General features: G+C 37.2%; 1 protein-coding gene across 4 annotated transcripts in view; it reads left to right on the top strand.

The window, feature by feature from the left end:
- The window catches only part of ppp2r5ca (protein phosphatase 2, regulatory subunit B', gamma a), a 156,571-nt gene that overhangs the window by 120,107 nt on the left and 13,031 nt on the right, over positions 1–23,433 (top strand). For 2 of the 4 annotated variants that reach the window (XM_073039645.1, XM_073039647.1), the window contains 2 exons: positions 394–466; positions 2,128–2,193. In XM_073039645.1, coding sequence (XP_072895746.1) covers positions 394–466; positions 2,128–2,193 — 139 coding nt within the window. The remainder of the gene's footprint in view (positions 1–393; positions 467–2,127; positions 2,194–23,433) is intronic. The other 2 variants (XM_073039646.1, XM_073039649.1) reach the window with 1 other exon arrangement.

The following is a 23,433-nucleotide window of genomic DNA, read 5'->3' as shown; positions in this document are numbered from 1 at the left end:
TATAATAAAGGACCATTAGTTATGAGAGGAAACTAAGGACATTGCATCTATTTAGGCTCTGAGCAGACAAAGAGAAAACTGAAAACAATTTTGATAGTAGATACATACCCATTACCTTTTTGAGGAGCAATCTTGGCATTTTATTATAAATTGGATAATTAGCAGTGAAAGATGAACCAATTTAAGATTACTTTGATAATGAATATAAACATCATGATATGGTTGTCACAAATTGTAAATTTCTGTGGTTTTGTTGCTTTCATACATGTTAATAGTTCTGCACAGGTGAACAACGTCACTGAAATTGTTTTAGTAGTTTTGATCTTGCTCTAGTTGTGAAAATCTTCAATTTTTTGGTTGCCCTTAATTCTTGCAATTTTCTGTGATGTTTAGGGAGAAGGCAAAATTGAAAGAACGTGAAGAGGCTTGGCTCAAAATAGAGAATCTAGCTAAAGCAAATCCACAGGTATGCTTATTGTTGGTATAAATGTTGGCTACGGACAGTATAATACATGCTGCAATAAAAGATGTAGTAACTTCCTATTTTCTAGTAGAGAACAACTTTGCATAGGCTAATTAAACTATAAGGGTTAACTGTACACCTTGTTTCAAAATAACAAATTTGAAAATGGAATTAAGTGTTCTAATTCATTTTGCACATTTAAATATTTCAGTTTGTTTGTAAACTTGTATTGCTGGCTGATTTGCACTTGATTTTAAAAGGAATTATTTGTCATATTTCACGCTTATAATATACCTATTAACTTCAATATCAGCTCTTCATATTGATTAGTTAGAATTGCATTTGTTGAATTCAGACGTTTGCTTTTGTTCACTGTCTAACCATTGAAAATTGGTAGTGTAATATATTGGTGACATTGGGAGAAAGATGTTCTCTCAACTAGCAGTGTAGTCATTATTAATGTTCAATTCATCTTTTAGTTAGAATTTCTTGTGTTCATATTTATTCATTTAGGGACACAGAGAAAACTATTTTCTATTGGAAAATCTATTTCAAGTGTCCTGTCTACATATAGTGTCCGAAGTGACAGTGTTCTACCTTTACCATATAAAAAAACTTCATAAATTTAATCTTAAAAACAGCAAGCAAGTTGTTTAAATTGCATTTCTGCATCAAGGGAAATGTTGATTTGCAAAAGTGTGATAATATTCACCTTGAATGAACATCAGAGTATTTTTTTTAAAGTCTATCGGTCTACAATTGGACAAACAAAGGTAACTTAATGTATGCTTTTCCTCCCACATGCAGTTCTTTAATTTTATGTTTGTGGTAGGAACTGCAGCCCATTTCTAGGCCAACTTTTACTGGTTCCCTGTTAACTGTGTTCTGTCTAATTTTCTTTCTAATTTTTCCAAAGATGGGTGTTTTGGGAAGTATGCAGAAGGCCATTGGAAAGACTCAGTCTCAGCCAGAAATGCTGGTCCTCAAATAATGGCTTTTAGTAGCTGCAGATCCATCTTTGTTACTTTGTCCCATCTCCCATAGTTGGATTACTTACCTGATATGGTGTTAGTTTGCTGTGTCACTGGTCTTTCCTCTCCATAATGTAACAGAATACTGGCTTTCTAACTCCTTTTCTTTATAGTTATCCTTCTCTGACTCCTATCCTACCTTGATGCACTAATTTGTCCCACTCTCTATTCTTCCATGATCTGACTAGTGAAGTTGATTCTACTTGTATAATATCACAGGACATCCACCAATAAATTTATAACTTATCAAATGACTGGGTGGCACAGTAGTTCCCTTGTTGTAATTGAGTAATACAGCCATTGTTAAACTGTGTTATTTATCAAAGAAGCCCAAGTTGACCAGCCATGGCCAATCTCAAAGCATGGGTTCACGGGGCAAGGGGTTGGTGAGGAAGCTGCTAAAATGATATTAAATCACTTTCTCTGGTTAAATAGAAAAGTGGTATGAACTTGGAAAGATTCCTCTGGTGTTGAGATTGAATTCAAATGTTTGGAAGAAGTAGAGGAAAATGTATTGTGTTCTTTTCCTATGCTTTGCCTGACCTGAGGTCATTTTCCATAAATATTGACATATTTCCAAGACAAAACTGCTTTATTTTTAACCAAACTTCATAAGTGACTTCCTTTCATCAGACACTGGGTTCCTTTCGAAACTGGCCATCCTGGGAACTGTCCATGTGCCCAGTCTCCAAAAACCAGGTAGGCAATTGTGTCGAAATGCACAAACACTTAAACTTTTTGAAATTTCATGTGATATTTAATTAATACCCCCATTGTATAAATTAAAATGCCTAATTGTGGAATAGATAGACCTCACCTAATATAATTTGGCACCATTGCTCGTGGCATATGTAACATGCTAAATGCATTTTTTGTTGAGAAAGCAAAATGCTGTTTTAAGCGATTGCCTCTTGAATCTCGTATTGTCCAAAAGTTAATTTGAAGAAAAGGCAAGTTGTTATAATTTTGTTCCAGTACCGTAAACTTTTCCTCTAGAATGTGGTTTAATTATCAGATTTCAAAATCTTCTAATTCGACACTTTTAATTCGGTAATATTTGAAACATATGCCAGTGATATTAAACTTGATTCTGATTCTAATTGAATGTTTGTCCTTAGCATTTCAGCTACATTTTGAAAAACTTTTGTAACCACAATTGATAGATCATAATTGAAGATAGATAAATTTTGCACTTGCCTATTATCCAACATTCTGAGGCTGAAGTACAGTAGTGTAAAATTTTCACTAAAAACAGTAAATGCTGGGATTACTCAGCAGATTAGGCACTCTTCAGTTTAACCTTACAGTTGATGACTGGCAATTCTGATACAAACTGGAAAAGTTGGTTATCAGTATTAAGCCCTAAGGGTTTGTAATGTATCTAATCAGGAGATGTGATGCTTTTTTTCCCTTGATCTTTCTTTTGGCTTTGTTGCAACAATGCAAGAAGCAAAAGGCACATGTTTGACTGGGATGGAGAATTAAGGTGACAGAATCACCCTTGCAAAAAGCCTCCACTCAGTCCACATTCTGTATTTGGTTTCTCCAATGTTGAGACCACTTTTTGAGTAAAGAATGTGAGTGCTACATTGGAAGAATACTAGTGAATTTCTGTTGTGCCTTAAATTAATATTCACTTCCTGAATTATGGAAGTGAAGAAAAACAAGGCCTGTGTGGATTATCCTTGGTTTCTTGGAAGAGTGATATTAGAAAGGGGGTGAATGTTGATTAGCATGAAAGAATGAGCCAGGGTTTTGGAGAGGGAACAGTCACTTTGGAATATTGGAGGAAAAGATGAGGGCTAGCCTTGCCTTGATGGTGACAGAAAATATGAGCTGGAGAAGCCATATTCATGCACCGATCATGTCCGTCATTCAATATGATCTCTCCAGGTCTCATTTCTTCTTCTGTGCCTATTCTCTGAACTTCGAAATTTTCTGTTTCCCCCTATAATCTAGCTTCCACAACACTTCAGAGTAGAGAATGCTACAGATTCAACACCCTCAGAGAAGATTCCATTCCACCTTAGTCAAATGACCTCTCCCTAATCTTGTTTTTATACCCCTTCTGATTTTGATTCTTCCATTGGTGGAAACATCTCAAGACCTACCCTGTTATTCGCCATCAGGATTTTGTTCAATAAGATCACTGTTTTTCTAAATTGCAAAATGTGGATGTAATTTATTCAACTACCTTCTGATCCCAGGAATTGGCTTAGTGAATCTTTGTTGACTGTCTCTGATGCTAATGTATCTTTTAAATAACTGGACCAAAACTGCATGGTATTCCAAATGTGGCCCCTCTAATACAATTATAACAATTATGGCAAAAATACTCTTTTATTTCCTTTTGTTGGCCTCTCTGAAAACTGAGAGTTTGCTGAACTCATATTTCATTATCTTTAACCATTTTGTCCTTGCATCTTTTCATGATTTCCCCTTCTTCCCTCATCTTGGAGCAGGTTAAATACCAATACCATTCTAAGTCCACAAACCTTTACAAATATTTTGATAGCACTTCCATCCTGGTTCAAAGTGGAACCACATTCCATTCTCCAGGTCCATGATTCAGGTTAAAATACTTGTCACATCAGATGAATCCTTCAGGATGTCTGACATTTTCCATTCAAGTCATCCATTTTCCTTAACATGTGCTCTTTTTTCCCAAGTGAGATAGGATGATTTTGTTCACACCTTTTATGCTGTCAGCCTCCATATTGATTGGATCATCCTTAATAATTTCCACTGCCTTAAGTGTTGCTGCCACTACTAGATGCATCATCCCTCCCTTTCAGCATTTCAAAGGGAAAATTCCTTAACAAATCCATGGCTCAGTCTTTCACTTACTTGAACACCCAGACTTCTTCTCAAACACTTACTCATACAACCACAAGAGATGTTCTTTTTCCATCTTGCCATTCCTTCCAATTGAAGCTATCAGTCATTGCTCCTGCAATCTATGCTCACAATATGGACAATTCGGTTGTCACGTGGAGAGACCAAATAGAAATTGGGTGATGACTTTGCTGAGCACCTCTGTTCAGACTGCAAGAATGACCTGGAGTTTCCAATTCTGTCATTTTAATTTTCCAGTGCACTCACACTCTAACTCTCTTCTCTTCCCCCCCCCCCCCCCCCCACCTGCCCCCGTCATTGAACATTGTTCCAGCATAACCCAAATTGAGCTCAAGGAACAGCACCCCATATTTTGTCTAGGCACATTTTAACCCACAGCAGTTGACAATGAATTCAGTCATTTCTGATAATGAGCTTTTCTAGTTTGTATCAGAAGTAGCCAGTGCTAATGAGTCATCCATCTGTAGCATTAAATCAAGTTTTATTTCCACAGATGCTACTTGACTTGTTAGGTGCTTCTACTCTTCTCTTTCTCAAATGCAATGACTGTTTTTATATCTCTGTTTAGCCTTTATTTTCTTTTCCTCTGTGATGTCATTTGTCTCATATTTATGCCGCCTCTAGAAAGGTCATCAGCATTTAACGAGCTTTGACCACTTTCTCAGAGCCAGCAGCCCTTTTTGTCATTCAGTCTCTTGGACTCCATCCTGTCAGACTTTGTTCTCTCCACACCTCCCTCTTCTGCAACATAAAATGTACTTGTTTTCTAATTTTTCCTTGTTTGATGAAAAATCATCAATTTGAAATATTAACTTTTTCTTTACAGATTCCATTTAACCTGATGAGTGTTCCCAGCACTTGTTTATTTTATTTCAGATTTCCACTTAATTGTACTTTCTGTATTTGCATCTGTTCATTCAAAATCACATTATAATTTAAAGCTACTTCTATTTTTAGCACTACTATTTCAAACAACAGGAATAGGGTGTATTCCTTACAAATGGGAATAATGTTCCTGACCATCTTGTCATCTTTAACTGCCAAGTAGCAGTTAATCTGATAAAGTAAATTACATTTTGATCACATAGTCCCAGTCCTAATTGGGAGGATATTTTGTAATAAGTTACCATATTTATTGAATATTGAAAGACAAAGGAATTTTCATTATTTTGTATCTACAGCAGCATTGAGACATCCTAAAATGTCTCTCAATTGATGAAAGACTTTTTGAGGTGCATTTGCTATTGTAATGTACTCTTTAATCTTCTAATATCTATAGCTTTTGTGCTTTGACATTATTGTGGTACTTTCATAGGCTAATCCAATTAGAAATTCAAAGTTTTGAAGTACACTGTACTGACCAGAGCTAAACTTGTCAACTTGACAATTCTCAATCCAGATTAGAATGCTTTATCATGCATCTTGTTGGCTGTGTATAATTACTCAATTACCTTTGACCTAATGTGCCATCCTCTAGAATATATTTTGTTTCAAGTAGGAGTAGAAGGTAAAAGCTGATTCCAGCAAAAAAAAGTCATCTTTTTAAATTAATTTTATAGACTTTATTCCATAATTATTAGAAAGCAATTTTCCTAGATGATCAGCAGTGCACACTGAAAATGTGTTTATATTTGTTTTTAAGTATTTCAGTTATTACCAACTGGAAATCAATGCATTGTTTTGGATATTTATTGTCATAGATTGTCAAATTAAACTAAGATGTGTTTCTAGTGCATGTGAGGAAACAGTAACTACTCAATTTGTGGCAAGGGAGTTGGATTTGCATCTTGCGATCATTACACTTGTTCTGTTCTACCAAATTGACATTTTGCACAAGAAATTAATTTGCTTAGGTGGTCATTTTAGTACAGTGTCCTCACAAGGAATATGGATTTTTGATATTAACCAGGCACGTGGATTTCCATGGTCAATCAGGTGAAAATTTGTTGACAAGTTTATTTAACACCAAAACATGTATAGGAAGCAAAAAGAAATAAAGCAAAGATTTGTGTTGTTTCCTTCAACTTTGCCACATTAATAATGCAGAAATCCTAGAAGATTTTAAGGGCAGAGAAGTGAACCTAAAAGTCAAAAATGATTTATTAGATGTCACCATATACTACCTTGAGATTCATTTTCTTGTTGGCATTTGCAAGAAATTAAAATTAATATAATAGAATTTATGAAAAGCTATACAGATACAGACTGGCAAGTAACCAATATGCAAAAGAAAACAAATTGTGGAAATAAAAAAATACAGAAAACTTGAGTTGTTGAGTCCTTGAGTTAGATTGTAAAACCAGTTCAACATTGTGGTGAGTGAAGTTATTCACTCTGATTCAGGAGCTTGATGGTTGTAGGGTGATAATTGTTCCTTCACCTGCTAGTGCAAGATCTAAAGCTCTTTCTACCAATTGGTAATAGTGAAAAGAGGTTATGGACTCGTGGTGGAGGTCATTGATGATGGATGTTGCTTCCTTGTGGCAGCGCTCAAGTAAACGTGCTCACAGGTGGTAAGGGCTTTACCTGTGATGGACCTGGGCTGCATCCACCGCTCTTTGTAGACTTTTCTGTTCCTGGGCATTGGTGTCCCTATCAGGCCTATATAACCTGTTAGAATGCTCCTGAATATGCAGGGGTTTTTTTCATTTTTAAATGACATGCCAAATCTATGCAACCTTCTCAGAAAGTAGAGGCGACGTCATGCCTTCTTTGTGGTGGTACTTGCATGCTGGTCCCAGGACAGTCTGATATGATAAAGCCAAAGAACTTAATTATTGACCCTATCCATTGTTCATGGACCTCTGGTTTCTTCCTCCTGTAGTTGATAATTAGCTCTTTTGGCTTTGTTGAGTGAGAGGTGGTTGTGCCACCAGTCAACTAGATTAGGAGATTGCTTCCCGAAGCACCTACACTCTGTTCGCTTTTTTAAAAAAACAGGATTTCCCGGTGGCCTCTCATTTCAATTCTACTTCCCATTCCCATTCCAACATGTCAGTCCATGTCCCCCTCTGCTGTTGCGATGAGGCCACCCTCATGTTGGAGGAGCAGCTTCTTGTATTCCATCTGGGTAGCCTCCAACCTGATGGCAAAAGCGTCAATTTCTCAAACTTCCAGTAATTGCCCCCTCACCATTCCCCATTCCTGGTTCTCCCTCTTTTACTTTTATCTCCTTACCTGCTCATCACTTCCCTTTGGTGTCCTTTTTCCTTCCTCTTCTTGCATGGCCTTCTGTCCTCTCTTATCAGATTTCCCCTTCTCCAGCCCTTTATCTCTTGCATCAATCAACTTCACAGCACCCCTCTCCCTCTTGCAGTTTAATCTATCACCTACCACCTTGTACTACTTTCTCTCCACCCCCACCTCCACCTTCTTACTCTGACCGCTCATCTTTTTTCCATAGATACTGCCTGCCTTGCTGAATTCCTCCTGCATTTTGTGCGTTGATTTGGATTTCCAGCATCTGTAGATTTTCTCATGTTTGTGAACCAGATTCTCAATCTCCATCCTATGTACGTATTTGTCATTGCCTTTAATTGATGAACAACAGTGGAGTCATCATCAAACTTAATTATGGCCTTGGAGCTGTATTTAGCCGCACAGTAAATAAGTATGAAGTGAGTGGAGCAGGAGGCTAAGCGCACAGCATTCTTTCTTTCTCAATCTTTTTATTATTGTTATTAATATCAACAAAATAAAATTAATACATAGATAATGGGATTACAAACATACACATTTCAACTAAACATGAAAGAATACATAAGCAATGATTACAGTATAAATGAGTATTCCCAAATCATGGACGATACAATATACAAATAAACAAAACAAACCTAGGTATATCATAGTATATATTAAAAAAAACAAAAAAAAATTATGCAAAAGAAAACTAATCTAATAACTAATAAAGAAAAAAAAACAAAAAAGAGAAAAAAGAAAAAATGGGGGGGAAAAGGGCTGTTTATAATATCTCACAAAAATACAAAATCATCAGTGTTGTCAACTCCGATCCTCTCAACATATATAAAATCGAAACTGGAAAAACAAATAGGCTTGGAACAGGGTCATATTACATCATATGAAAATATTGAATAAATGGTCTCCATATCTTTTCAAATTTAATAGAAGTATCAAATATGGGACTTGCGGTAAGATGGCGATTGTTTAGCTGCTCTGAACTTTTGTTCCGTTACTGTCGCTATCTTTGCACTAAATGTCTCCATTTTTTAAACCTTAAGTTAGGAATTTTTTTGGTATCTCTTACTTGCCTGAGAACATAGCTAACTTACAATGTCTAGCAAGAGTTCTAAATCCGGGAGAAAGGAAGCTACGGCTCTCTCAGATGAGACCCTGGCTGCGCTCGGAAAGCTCCGAGATGAAATTTTAAAGGAACTTAAAACCGCTTTCAAACAGTTAGAAGACAAACTGGATCGGATCAACGATAAAGTGGACAAGCATGCCGAACACCTATCTCGCATCGATTCGACTTCTGAAGATTTAGAAAGTCGTGTTCGATACTTGGAGACTCTCTGTTCCAGCTTAGAGGAAAAATGTAACAAACTCCTTTCCAAAATGGTGGATCTCGAAAATCGCAGCAGACGCTGCAATCTTAGAATTCTTGGATTGCCAGAGGCGACCGAACATGGACCAACCGTGAAGTTTTTCGCCAAGTTTCTCTGTGAGATATTCGGGAAAGATTTGCTTCTGAACCCGCCTGAACTCGAACGGGCACACAGAGTCTACGTTCCCCCCGGAATTCTGGGCTCCCGTCCGCGACCAGTAATCTTGTGCTTCCATCAATACCAGGTAAAACACAGTCTGATTGCAGAGGCACGTCGCAGGGGGTCTTTTACTTTCCAGGATACAACCATTCGCTTTGTGGAAGATTTTGCACCCCAGACCTTAAAGATGTGCGCTGAGTTTAAAGGTGCAATGAAAGTGCTTTTTGAACGTGGTTTCAAACCCTCTCTTCGTACTCCTGCCGATCTACGAATCAAGCTTAATACTGGAAAATACAAGTGGTTTAAATCAGTGAAGGAAGCTGAAGCATTTGTGGCAAGTCTTCTGGCTATCCAGTCGTCTTCGGAATCTGATCGGACCTCCTAAAATGGTGGATAAGTACTCCTCGTAGTAAAATTACTTTTTCTGGACTCAGACTTTACTTGAATCACCCAGACATTATTCATTGAAACTCTAAGGGCTGTTGACAATCTCTCCCGGGATTTGGTGTGTGTGTAATCTATTTTTATTCTTGTATAACTTTATCTACAGAGTTCTACAACTGACTCTAACTTGTTTTGGAGGCTCGAAGTCTTTAGTGAAGGCCTCCCTGTTTGTTGGTTCACAGTTTAATTGCTGATTTATTTTTCCTTTTTTTATATTTATTTTATTTTTTTCTTCTTCTTTTCTTCACCCCTTTTTTCTAATCTCTGAATTTTTTTCTCTCCTCTCTGTAAATGGTTGATAAATACTCGTCTTGAATTTATAATTTTCCCCTTCCTCTTTTTTTTTACCTTTTTTTTTCCCCTTTCTCTTACTTTATTCTTCTATAATTTTTCGCGGGTAGGTTAGTTTTGGTTTTCTTCCGATTTTCTCTGTATTAAGTTTTATATTTCTGCAGAAGGTGTTCTAATCTGTAGTTATGTTTTCTAGTGCATAAACTAGTTACTATTTGCTATAGTATTTATACAGAACTGTTGTTAATGACACAGATCTGGAAGTTGTATTTGGGTTAATTTTTTTGGTAGAGCTAGCTACTTGTTTTGGTAGCCGTCTAGTTTTGGGTTGTGTGGGTGGGGTGGATTTTCCAGTTCCAACATCACTCACTGTATTTATTGTTTCTCTTTATTGCTCAGGACATGTATATGTTTTGATTTTACGAATCTATGTTTACATCTCTGCTCCCAGACTGCTATTGTACTGCTTGACTTTTTATATGCCTGCTGCCTTTTATGCATTAGTAATTGATAATGGCTAGTGCACTTAAATTCGTGAGCTGGAATGTAAAGGGATTGAATCACCCTGTTAAAAGGAGGAAGGTATTCTCACATATCAAACAACTCAAAGCTGACATTGCTTTCCTTCAAGAAACTCATATTCGTTGTTTTGATAACTCCCGGCTTCTGTCAAAGTGGGCGGGTCAGCATTTTCATTCATCCTTTGCCGCTAAAGCTAGGGGAGTCTCCATTCTTATTAACTCAAATATTCCTTTTGAACTCCATAATAAAATATCTGATACAAATGGCCGTTTTATTATTGTTTCTGGTAAACTATATAACACTAACGTTGCACTAGCAAACCTGTATGCCCCCAACTTCGATGATGTTAACTTTTTTTGAACGGTTTTTTTCCTCACTACCAGACTTAAACTCATACTCTCTTATACTGGGTGGTGACTTCAACTGTTGGTTGGATCCTAAACTGGATCGATCGTCCTCTGTTACCAGATCACCTACTAAATCTGCCTTAGCTATCCAATCGTTTCTCTCTAATTTTGGTATCTCTGATATATGCCGTTTCCTCCATCCTACGGAGAGAGATTATTCTTTTTTCTCACATGTTCACCATACCTTCACTAGAATTGACTATTTCTTACTCGATAACCAACTTATCCCATTTGCCCACTCTTGTGACTATCAGAGTATACTGATTTCTGACCATGCCCCAATTACCCTCTCTCTGAACTTTCCTGGTCTCCCTCAGAGGAATAAACACTGGCGGTTTGATTCAACTTTATTATCAGATGATGATTTTGTAAAATTTATTAAGGATCAGATAACCTTTTATTTTAACACTAATACATCACCTGAAGTGCCATCCCAGATTGTCTGGGATGCCATGAAAGCATATCTGAGGGGTCAAATAATCTCTTACACAGCAAATCTCAACAGAAGATCCCATGCAGATCGATCAGACCTCATTAACCAGATTAAAGATTTGGATCAAATATACGCCCAAACTAAGAACCCTGAATTATACAAGAAGCGCGTTGAACTCCAAACTAAATTTAACCTTCTGTCCACTCAAGCTGTCGAACGCCAACTTCTTGAAAGCAAGAGTCGCTTTTACATTCATGGGGATAAGTCTGGTAAATTCCTAGCCAATCAGCTGAGGCGTTCCAAAGCCAAACAACATATTACAAATATCCGGAAGGAGAACGGAGACTTTACATCGGATCATTTAGAAATTAATGACGCATTTAAAAAATTTTATTCTCGGCTTTATTCCTCTGAATCTCTGAATGACAATATCTCTGTTGATCAATTTTTACAGAATCTGAATATCCCCTCACTTTCATCTGATTTCAAAGCCAAACTCAATGCGCCTATATCATCAGAAGAAATATCTTTTGCAATTTCTGCACTGTCCTCAGGGAAATCTCCTGGACCTGATGGGTTCCCTGTAGAATTTTATAAATCATTCTCTTCACTTCTTTCTCCTCAGTTACTTTCAATATTATCTGACTCGTTTAATTATGGCAAATTGCCACCCTCTTTCAATGAGGCATCTATTATTATTCTTTTAAAAAAGGGCAAAGACCCAACAGAGTGTTCCTCGTACAGGCCGATCTCTGCTCAATGTTGATGTAAAGATCTTAGCTAAAGTGTTGGCTCATAGATTAGAAACCGTTATTCCCTCCATTATCTCTGATGACCAAACAGGCTTTATTAAAAACCGTCTCCCTTTTTTTAACATTCGGCGTCTATTTAATATCTTATACTCAGCTCCAGCTGAGACTCCTGAATGTGTTATTTCCCTCGATGCGGAGAAAGCATTTGATCGTATAGAGTGGAACTACCTTTTTGCAGTCTTAGAAAAATTTGACCTCGGCCAAAGTTTCATCTCTTGGATCCAATTGCTGTACCTGTGTCCTACTGCTTCTGTTTTAACTAATTTTCAGAAATCCCAAGTATTTAATCTCAAACGTGGCACCCGTCAGGGATGCCCCTTAAGTCCCTTTCTCTTTGATTTGGCTATAGAACCTCTGGCGATAGCATTTCGAAACTGTCCTGAATTGACCGGGATTCGGAGAGGGGGTGTTGAGCATAAAGTTTCTCTCTATGCTGATGACTTATTACTCTTTCTCTCAAATCCGTCTACATCCTTACCTCTAATGTTTTCACTTCTTGACCAGTTTAGCCAGATCTCTGGCTATAAACTTAATTTACATAAGAGTGAACTTTTCCCAATTAATAAAGAAGCACAAGAACTAATATTTCGTGATCTCCCTTTTAAAGTAGTCCATAATCAATTTACTTATCTTGGAATTACAGTCACAAGGAAGTTTAAAGATCTCTTTCGTGAAAACTTTGTCAATCTTTCATATGCTATAAAACAGAGTCTGGTACAATGGTCACCTCTATCTATGTCTTTGGTAGGTCGTATTAATGTTGTTAAAATGTTTACGAGGCGGCATGAAAAAAACCTTGCATTAGCCGCTCTGGATTATTGGCCGCAAAGTTCAAAGCTGTTCAAAATGTGGGAAAAAAGTAGCGGCTTAAAATCCGGAATCTACGGTATATATAAAAACTTGGGTAAAATAACCATCTTAATAGCATTAATCCGACCTATCAGAGATAAAGATAGTGGTGACCACTTAGTAAACAAACATTTAATCTGATCGATTAAGGGTAAAAAATTAACCTTAAGTAAGTCTTTATAGTTTTTTGTGATTTTAATCCCTAAATAAATAAAAGAGTCATTAACTAATTTAAAAGGTAAATTTCCATAAACTGGAACCTGTCTATTTAAAGGAAACAATTCATTCTTATTAAGATTTAATTTATACCCGGAAAAATCACTAAATTGAGCCAACAATGATAAAACTGCAGGAATAGATTTCTCAGGATCAGAAATAAATAATAATAAATCATCTGCATATAATGTTAACTTATGTATATCTGTCCCACGATTAATGCCAAAAATGTTCTGCGATTCTCTGATAGCAATTGCCAAGGGTTCTAAAGCAATATCAAATAATAATGGACTAAGAGGACAGCCTTGTCTAGTACCCTGAAATAAACAAAAAAAGGGAGATCTTTGATTGTTAGTAAGCACCGAGGCGACTGGAGTATGATATATCAGTTTAATCCAAGAAATGAATGTCGGACTAAAATTAAACTTCTCAAGCACATTAAATAAGTATGGCCATTCAACTCTATCAAATGCTTTCTCCGCATCTAATGAAATGACACATTCTGAAGTGCTATGTGAAGGAGTATAAACAATATTCAATAATCTAACATTGAAAAAAGAATAGCGATTTTTAATAAAACTGGTTTGATCTTCCGAAATAATTTGAGTAATACCTTCTCCAGCCTGGATGCCAGTAACTTGGAAAAGATCTTGAAATCTACATTCAATAAAGATATTGGTCTATAGGATGCACAGTCAGTTAGGGTCTTTATCTTTCTTCAATATTAAAGAAATGGAAGCTCTATAAAAAGATTGTGGCAAATTGCCCAATCTAATTGCTTCTTCAAAAACCCTGCATAACCAAGGAGAAAGAGTAGCGGAAAAACATTTTAAAAATTCTACTGTATACCCATCTGGACCTGGTGCTTTCCCAGAATTCTTAGAGGAAATAACCCCTTTAATTTCTGCATCCGTAATAAGAGTTTCTAATATTGAAAGATCATCTGATGATAATTTTGGAAAATTCAATTTCCCAAGAAAATCACGCATGGTATTACGATCATGAGGGAATTCGGAATGATACAGGAGGGGGAAATGATTTATTTATCTCATCATGGTTAACTGTCAGATCCCCATTCTGCTGACGGATCTTAGTAATTTGACGTTTAACCAAAGCATTCTTCAATTGACTAGCTAACAGTTTACCCGATTTATCACTATGTATATAAAAATCAGATCTGGTTTTCATTAATTGATTTTCAATCGAAGATGTAAGTAATAAACTATGTTCCGTTTGAAGTTCAACCCTTTGTTTGTAAAGTTCCTTACTAGGAGTAATCGAATAGATAGATACTTTATTCATCCCCATGGGGAAATTCAACATTTTTTCCAATGTCCCATACACTTGTTGTAGCAAAAACTCATTACATACAATACTGAACTCAGTAATAATATGATATGCATCTAAATCACTAACTCAAAAAGCATTAATAATAGCTTTAAAAAAGTTCTTAAGTCCTGGCAGTTAAAAGAGTTTCTTTCTTGATGCGTTTTCTCAGACCAACAGAGTAGGAGATAATCTGTCCACGTATATATGCTTTAAAAGTGTCCCAAAGTGTTCCACAAGAAATATCATCCGTGGAATTAGTTAAAAAGAAGAAATCGATCTGTTCCTTCATATATTTAATAAAATCCGGATCTTGCAGTAAGGTAGAATCAAATCGCCATTGTCTAGCACTAGAAGCTGTATCCATAAATTTAATAGAAAGTTTTAATGGAGCATGGTCAGAGATGGCTATAATATCATAATTACAACCAATTACCGATGGAATAAAACAAGAGTCAATAAAAAACTAATCAATTCTCGAGTAGGAATGATAAACGTGAGAAAAATGAAAACTCTTTGTCCTTAGAATGCTGAAATCTCCAAATATCAAAAATTCCATTATCAGACAAAAGAGTTAATACAAGTGGCTGACTTATTAGGTAAAGTCTGAGTAGATATAGATTTGTCCATCAAAGGATTTAAACAACAATTAAAGTCACCACCCATTATTAACTTATATTCATTTAGATTAGGTAGAGAAGTAAATAAGGACTTAAAAAAATCGGGACAATCCACATTTGGAGCATAAACATTAACCATAGCAACCTTTTTGTTAAAAAGTAAGCCAGTAATTAACAAAAATCTATCATTCAAATCCGAAAAGATATCATGTTGGACAAATGCAATAGAGGAGTCAATAAAAATTGAAACTCCCTTTACTTTGGCATTCAAGTTTGAATGATACTGTTGACCCCTCCAAAACCTAAAAATTGCCCTCTTTCCTCACATGAGTTTCTTGTACAAAAATAATATGAGCATTAAATCTTTGGAATACTTTGAAAATCTTTTTCCGTTTAATCGGATGGTTTAAGCCATTAGTATTCCAAGAGACAAAATTAATGGTCTGAGCTATATTTCTGAAATCAACCCTTTGGTATATAAAGGGTTAACCAAATTATGAACTCATGCACCCGGAAGAGGAACAAAAATAAGGGGAGGACCCGGAAGTGATGACATCGCAGACATTTTTGTAGTTTAAAATCAGCCCAAATGAAAAAACTAAAAAAAAAGACTGATAAAAGAAACATAAGATTAGAAAAAGACCTCCCACCCCCCACCCAAGAGGAAAAAACAAGACTACCCCAGCCAGGGATAGGCTGGGAAAAAGAAAAGCTGAAACTAAATCTACCCCCATATCAGCAGAAGACAACTCTGTATATAAAGGATACAAAAAAGATCCACCCAAACGCTAAAGAAATAATAATCACTATACTAAAACCAAACCACTTAATATAATTGGTAGTAAAAAAAAACAGAGTATAATCACTAGTAACTTATAAATCGGGTTAAAACCCAAACAAACTAAAAAAAAATTTAAACTGTGATAAGAGATGCATTATAGGAAGAAGATGAGAGAAAATAAAATGGCGAAATCAAAAAAAAGCCAAAAATATTTTAGAGAAGAAACCGCCATCTTAGTAAAAAAAAAATTCACCTTCGAAGGATTAATAATCATGACCAAAGATAAAGTACAGTGGTTGAAGTAAGTAAAATAAAAAGATTAGCATGTCGAGAAAAAAAAACTTTAACTAGAGTATAAAATATAGAGTAAACCTACACCAATAGCCAGAAACAAAATCTGGTTTTGGAAATAAAAACCATCTTGCACGATCAAAATCACTCATTTATTTGAAATGAATGTCCGTAGCAGTAGGGAAGTTCTCATCCAGAAAGCTTCTCGCTTCAGATGTAGAAAGGAAAACACGCCTTGGTGCATTCGGAGGCGATATTCTGAACTTCGCTGGGTATAAGAGCACAGGTTTTAGATTTTTCTCATAACATTCAGACATCAGAGGTTTAAAAAGAAGCCTTGCCTTCATTACTTCTGGACTAAAATCTTCTACTAAACGAAAATTGTGATCTTGAAATTTGACCATCCCTACACGCCAAGCCACACGAATAAGTTGCTCTTTAACATGCACATAGTGAAATCGGACAATTACAACCGGTGGTTTAGCTGAAGCACTTGGTGATCGACGCATAATTCTGTGAGCACGATCAAGTAACGGAGGACTGTCTGGGAATACAGAAGGGAACGCATCCTTTAAAAGTTGAGCAAAGTACTGCGAGGGGTCCCCTTGTTCAATACCTTCCGGGAGACCAAGTATGCGTAGGTTCTGTCTTCTGGACTGATTAAGTCGACACTCTTGGCTTTAAGTGTTTCCACCTGTTTAATCGTTGAAAGTAAGTTCTGCTTCAATTTTTCAATTATCAAATCTCGCTTCCGAGCGTCTTCTTGCAGAGTTGCGATTAGAACTTGCTGCTGGTTAACTACTGAATCTGTCTTATCCATATAATCTTGAAAAGCCTTTATATCTTGTTTAAAAATTTGTTGTTGTTCTTCAAATTTTTGATTTAAAACCTCCAATAACATTTCATAAGTCAATTCAGTGCCCTTAGGATCAGTTGTCTTCTTCTTCCCGTTGCCGTTAGGATCCTTCCCGAGTTCTCGCCCTTTAGATCTAAGAGCCATTTCTGTATTCCTTTCTTCAAAAATTCACAATAAACTCTTAAAGATAAGTCCAAAAAAGTAACAAGAATCTTTTGGTGTAGGTAAAAATAAGTTAAATAAGGGTGATCATAGGTTAAAAAAAGTAAAGGTTATGGAGCGAATCTGAAACAGTGCTCACTCCATGAGCGTCTCCTGCTGACTCTAAGCGCACAGCATTGTAGTGCACCTGTGGAGATGGTGAATGTGGAGGGGATGTTGTTGCCATTCTGACTCACTGGGGTCTGCAAGTGAGGAAATCGAGTTGCACACTGAGGTATCATGGCCCCAGTCTTGGAGTTTCAAGGGATGACAGTATTAACACAGAGCAGAACTGTAATCAGTGAAGAACATCCTGACATATGCAGCTTCATTGTCCATTTGGATCATAGATGAGGGAAGGACCAATTAAATAGCATCTATTTTTGACCTGTTGCGATGGTAGGCAAGTTGGAATGAATCCAGGTCACTCCTTATGCAGGAATTGATGAGCTTTGTAACCAGCCTCTCAAGGCACTTCATCACATTGGATGCAAGTGCTATTGGGCGTTAGTCATTGAGGCAGGTTACCACATTCTTCTTGGGCACTGGTATGATTGCTGCCTGCTTGAAGCTAGTGGGTACCTTACACTGCCTAAGTGAGAGGTTGAAGATGTTCATAAGTTCTCAGCCAGTTGATTAGCACAGGTATTTGGCCAGGTACTCACTCTTTCTGATCTAGATGCTTTCCATGGATTGCCCTTTCTTAAGGATGCTTTCACATCAGCCCCAGAGACTGATATTACAGGATAGTCAGAAGCTGTGGGGCTTCATGAAACTGCCTCCATGTTCTGTCAGTCAAAGCGAATATAAAAGGCATTGAGCATGTCTGGGAAACCTTGTTGTCATTTACATTGCTTGGTTTTTCTTTATAAGAGGTGATGGCATTCAAGCCCTGCCACAGTTGTTGAGCATCCTTCTGTGATTCAAATTTAGTCATGAATTGCATATGAGATGGCTTTACAGAGGTCATATGTGGGAGGTCAAAAGGAAAATTAAGCAAACAGTGTATGAAAATATATTGCCAAAGAAAATCAAAGTATGTTTTGGAAGCAAATACACCAGACTAAAATGACATGTATCCCTCACTGTAAGAGAAAGCAGTGTGGGAAATGTAAAGGCTCTTGACCTTAATTTTTCAATAATCCCTTGCTAATGGTGGTGCCAAAGAATTAGAGAACTGCTAAAGTTGTATTATGGACACATACACGAGCAGTTAGGCAACAGAAAAATATGGGCCACGAGCAGGGCAATGGGATTAGTTATATTGGCATTATGGTCGGCAAAGGGCTTGTTCCTGTGCTTTATGTTCTATAAAGGAGTGAATGTGGTTTCATGCTTGCAGGAAGTTTTTATTGTCAGAGCCTTATGGCAGTAATTAAAACTTGTACTTACACTAAAATAGATGAGACATAATATTCTCCAGTAAGTCAGATGGCATGGTAGCATAGCGGTTAGCATAATGCTACTTACATACAGTGCCAGTGACACTGGTTCAATTCCACTGCTGTCTGTAAGGAATTTCTGCATTCTCACTGTGACTGAATGGACTTCCTCTGGGTGCTCCAATGTCCTCCCACATTCATATGATGTATTGTTTAGTGGATTGGTCACATGGGTGTAATGGGCAGCACAGCTCATTGGTCCAGAGGAGCTTGTCACCACGCTGTATCTCTAAACTTTTTTCTAAAAATAGTTTAGGTGTGTCCATTGTGCAAGTATGGTTAGATCATAGTTCCATGTTTTTCAATTCGATATTGACAGAGTGCAACTTCTGGAGGAGCTTCCATATTTCTGCACTAAATGAATGACTGATGGAGTTTGCTGTTTGTTTAGATTTTACTAATGATACTAACATCCCCATGATTTGTGAAAACTCTAGGCCATTGGAATTACCAGTGTGAAAGGAGGAAAACTAAATGCATTAGAATTTTTCAGCTGGTATTTAGACTAGAATAAAAGCTGGATGCTTTTCCGCTGCTCTTTATCTATGGTGTATCTACTTGTAGACAATAGGTGCAGAAGTAGACAATTCGGCCCTTCGAGCCTGCACCGCCATTTTAAGATCATGGCTGATCATCTACTATCAATACCCGGTTCCTGCCTTGTCCCCATATCCCTTGATTCCCCTATCCATAAGATACCTATCTAGCTCCTTCTTGAAAGCACCCAGAGAATTGGCCTCCACTGCCTTCCGAGGCAGTGCATTCCAGACCCCCACAACTCTCTGGGAGAAGAAGCTTTTCCTTAACTCTGTCCTAAATGACCTACTCCTTATTCTCAAGCCATGCCCTCTGTTACTGGACTCTCCCAGCATCTGGAACATATTTCCTGCCTCTATCTTGTCCAATCCCTTAATAATCTTATATGTTGCAATCCGATCCCCTCTCAATCTCCTTAATTCCAGTGTGTACAAGTCCAGTCTCTCTAACCTCTCTGCATAAGACAGTCCTGACATCCCAGGAATTAACCTTGTGAATCTAAGCTGCACTTCCTCTACAGCCAGGATGTCCTTCCTTAACCCTGGAGACCAAAACTGTACGCAATACTCCAGGTGTGGTCTCACCAGGGCCCTGTACAAATGCAAGAGGATTTCCTTGCTCTTGTACTCAATTCCCTTTGTAATAAAGGCCAACATTCCATTAGCCTTCTTCACTGCCTGCTGCACTTGCTCATTCACCTTCAGTGACTGATGAGCAAGGACTCCTAGATCTCTTTGTATTTCTCCCTTACCTAACTCTACACCGTTCAGATAATAATCTGTTCTTATTCCTGTTCTTACTCCCAAAGTGGATAACCTCACACTTATTCACATTAAACATCATCTGCCAAGTATTTGCCCACTCATCCAGCCTATCCAAGTCACCCTGAATTCTCCTAACATCCTCATCACATGTCACACTGCCACCCAGCTTAGTATCATCAGCAAACTTGCTGATGTTATTCTCAATGCCTTCATCTAAATCGTTGACGTAAGTCGTAAACAGCTGTGGTCCCAATACCGAGCCCTGTGGCACCCCACTAGTCACCCCCTGCCATTCCGAGGAACACCCATTCACCGTTACCCTTTGCTTTCTATCTGCCAACCAGTTTTCTATCCATGTCAATATCTTCCCCCCAATGCCATGAGCTCTGATTTTACCCACCCATCTCCTATGTGGGACCTTATCAAATGCTTTCTGAAAATCTAGGTACACTACATCCACTGGATCTCCCTTGTCTAACTTCCTGGTTACATCGTTGAAAAACTCCAATAGATTAGTCAAGCATGATTTGCCCTTGGTAAATCCATGCTGGCTTGGCCCAATCCTATCACTGCTATCTAGATATGCCACTATTTCATCTTTAATAATGGACTAGAATGGACTTGGAATATTCAGACCAGCAACAGAGCCCATGATAGGAATTAAATTTTATTACCTCGATGAATTCAAAATTATTCCAAAGTAATTATGTACATCACTGAACTGGCGCACTTTTGAGTAAATCTCACCACAATATATTTTGAAGGAAATCTTACTGTCACTTCATCTAATAGTTTGTCAAAGAAAATCCAACTGCTAAATTTAAACATGTACAAATAATATCTAAAACAAACTTCTACCTAAATATGAGGACTTCTGGCTATCTATGATAAGCATGATGCTATTATAGCTCGGGGCTTTCTGGAGTTTGTTTAATTAATTCCAGCATCATCTGAAAGCAGTTCATGTGTTCTCCCTGTGAACCGCATGGACTTCCTTTGAGTACTTCAGTTTCTTCCCACAGTACAAAAACTTACCAATTAATAGATTAATTGGTCATTGTAAATTGCCCTATGATTAGGCTAGTATTAAATAGGTTGCTGCACAGTGCGGCCCGTTGAGCCAGAAGGGTCTGTTCTGCACTGTATCTCCAAATAAAAATAAATTCAAATGAATTGGGAAAGTTGATTTTACCAAGACGGGAGCACAGCTAGTACAGCAATTTACTGAGCCTTCCACTTTGCATTTCTTACTACCCATTTATCAGGTGCAATTTCTCACCCAAATCAAATTTCTCCACTTGCTTTGTTTTGATTACTTATGTTGTCATATGATTTTTTCAGGGACATGCGTATTCGAAAGGATTGTCCTGAGTATGCTATTTGACTGGGCATGACTGGCAATTGTTCTCAAATCTGGCATGCATTTTCTGAAGGATATTCATTGGTGTTCGGATTGAAATGTCAAATTGATTTTTGGAAATCCACAATATGTCAGGTCACAATATTTAGTGCTACTTCCACATTCTGAGTGAAATTGGATAATGTAGCACATAGTAAGTTACTAATCTGTGTCCCTTCAACTATGGTTACTAACCATTCTGAAATAGTCTCATAGGTAATATAGCCAACATACTGTGTGGGCAAGTCATTTTGAATTAATTTTATCTTTCTGATTAGATTACTTCATTAAGACCTGGACTCGATTCGAGGGTCAGGCACATAGTTTGCAATACCTGGTGGGTAAATGTAACTTCGATCCACTGCTGTGCATGAAGACTGGTTTATATAATAGGAAACAAGTAAATAGTTTTTTCAATGACTGGAATTTGGAGGTATATAGGCCAACTGCAGCCAAAAGGGATTTACTCTGTTAGGCACCTTGATCAGCATAGATGAGTTATGCCAAAGGGCCTTTTTCTGTACTACAGAACTCTGTTTGCTCTGAATTAATTCAAGAAGAAGTGCAACATTGTGGTTTATAATCAGCAAAACCTTGTTGCACATCCCCAACAGCTCAGATGCTCCCATATCTCTGCTCTTGTTTCCACGTACGCTTGAAGCAATTTTGCTCCAATTAACTGGTTCCGGTATAGCATAGAGATTATTTTAATTGCTGCATAGCATCTAGAGGCCTAGTAAATTTAATTTCCACTTTTTAATCTCTTAATTTTTGGTACAGTACTTCAATTTTTTTCTTTTAGGAATCATTAATTTAGTAGGGATACAGAAGTTGTGTGTTGGAATTTTTTAATGATCACAGCTTATATTGCTCAATGATACATGAAAGTCAGATGTAAAATTCAAATGAAAATAATAAAGGAAAATCTGCTTCAAAATGTAATGCCCTTTTATGTACATTTAATCATTTTACGCTAAAATTGGAATTGAGCCCATTGAGTGTTTTAGTTATGTAAGAGGTGTCGGTTAGCAGAGCCTGCTTTGTTACCTAAATCATGTTTTTTCAGGCTGACCAAGATGTCTTAAAAGGATTGATAGAATTACCATTAGAAGATTGTGGTTGGTACTCTGAAAAGAATATTTTTCCTCTACTCTGGGCAACTGTATATTAACATCGAACATGGAATTATTTTTGATGAACTTCTGCATCAGCTTCTGGTCATTGTCAATAAATTAGTGCATTTTTTGCTTCATTATTTTGAGCTATTTTTTCCTTGATTTGCAGACCTGTGCAAAAAATCTTAAACATCCTATATTTTTTATTTTAATTTTGTTTTAGATGTTTATTTTTTGTCTTCTACGTTAGTGTGTCAGTAGAAAAGAGCAAATTTTAGATTTCCAAACTTTTGTTTTCTAAAAAATTAAATGCTACAGAGAAATGTTTGTATTTCACTGAAGAAACTAACATGTGAAATAATAGACCACCTGTATGTATTATAGGCCAATGCATGATTAAACAAAGATGACAAACAGTGTGCTCATGATCATGAGCATTCATGATCGTTCAGTATGTTGAACGAACTGAATTGATTAACCGAAACATAAATAAGTGTGGGAGGAATCAAATTGGGTGAAGTACAACCAAACTAAAAGGTGAGGGTGTGACAGGTTAACCTTCTAATCATCAATTCTTACACCATGGCAAGAGGGAGCATGGCAACAAGACACATGGTAGTCATCCTCATCAGCAAGGTCTCTCACAAGCAGAAATTTCACGGCAGACAGGAGTCCCTGAAGAAGGGTCTTGACCCGAAACATTGACTGTTTATTAATTTCCATAGTTGCTGCCATACCTGAGTTCCTCCAGCCTTTTGTGGTGCTTTGGAATTCCAGCATTTGCAGACTTTCTAATGTTTAGGAGTTTCAAGATGTGCTGTCCAAGTTCTTCTGAAGAAGCACAAAGAAACTGGTGAGGCTGGAGATCAGAAACGAAGTAGTTATCCACAGAAACTGAGTGCAGTTGACGAGAGATACATCAAACTGACATCCCTTCTTAATCGGAAGAAGTTACAGCCCTTCTATTGGCTCCGAACTCTCAAAAACCACTGGAATTCAAGTACATCCCTCTACAGTCCAGTGAAGTCTTGTCACAAGTGGTCTTTGTAGAAGAGT

The sequence above is a fragment of the Hemitrygon akajei genome, chromosome 3 (genome assembly GCF_048418815.1).
Source record: "Hemitrygon akajei chromosome 3, sHemAka1.3, whole genome shotgun sequence".
NCBI classification, from domain to species: Eukaryota; Metazoa; Chordata; class Chondrichthyes; order Myliobatiformes; family Dasyatidae; genus Hemitrygon; species Hemitrygon akajei.
This window is presented reverse-complemented; position numbering and strand designations above follow the sequence as displayed.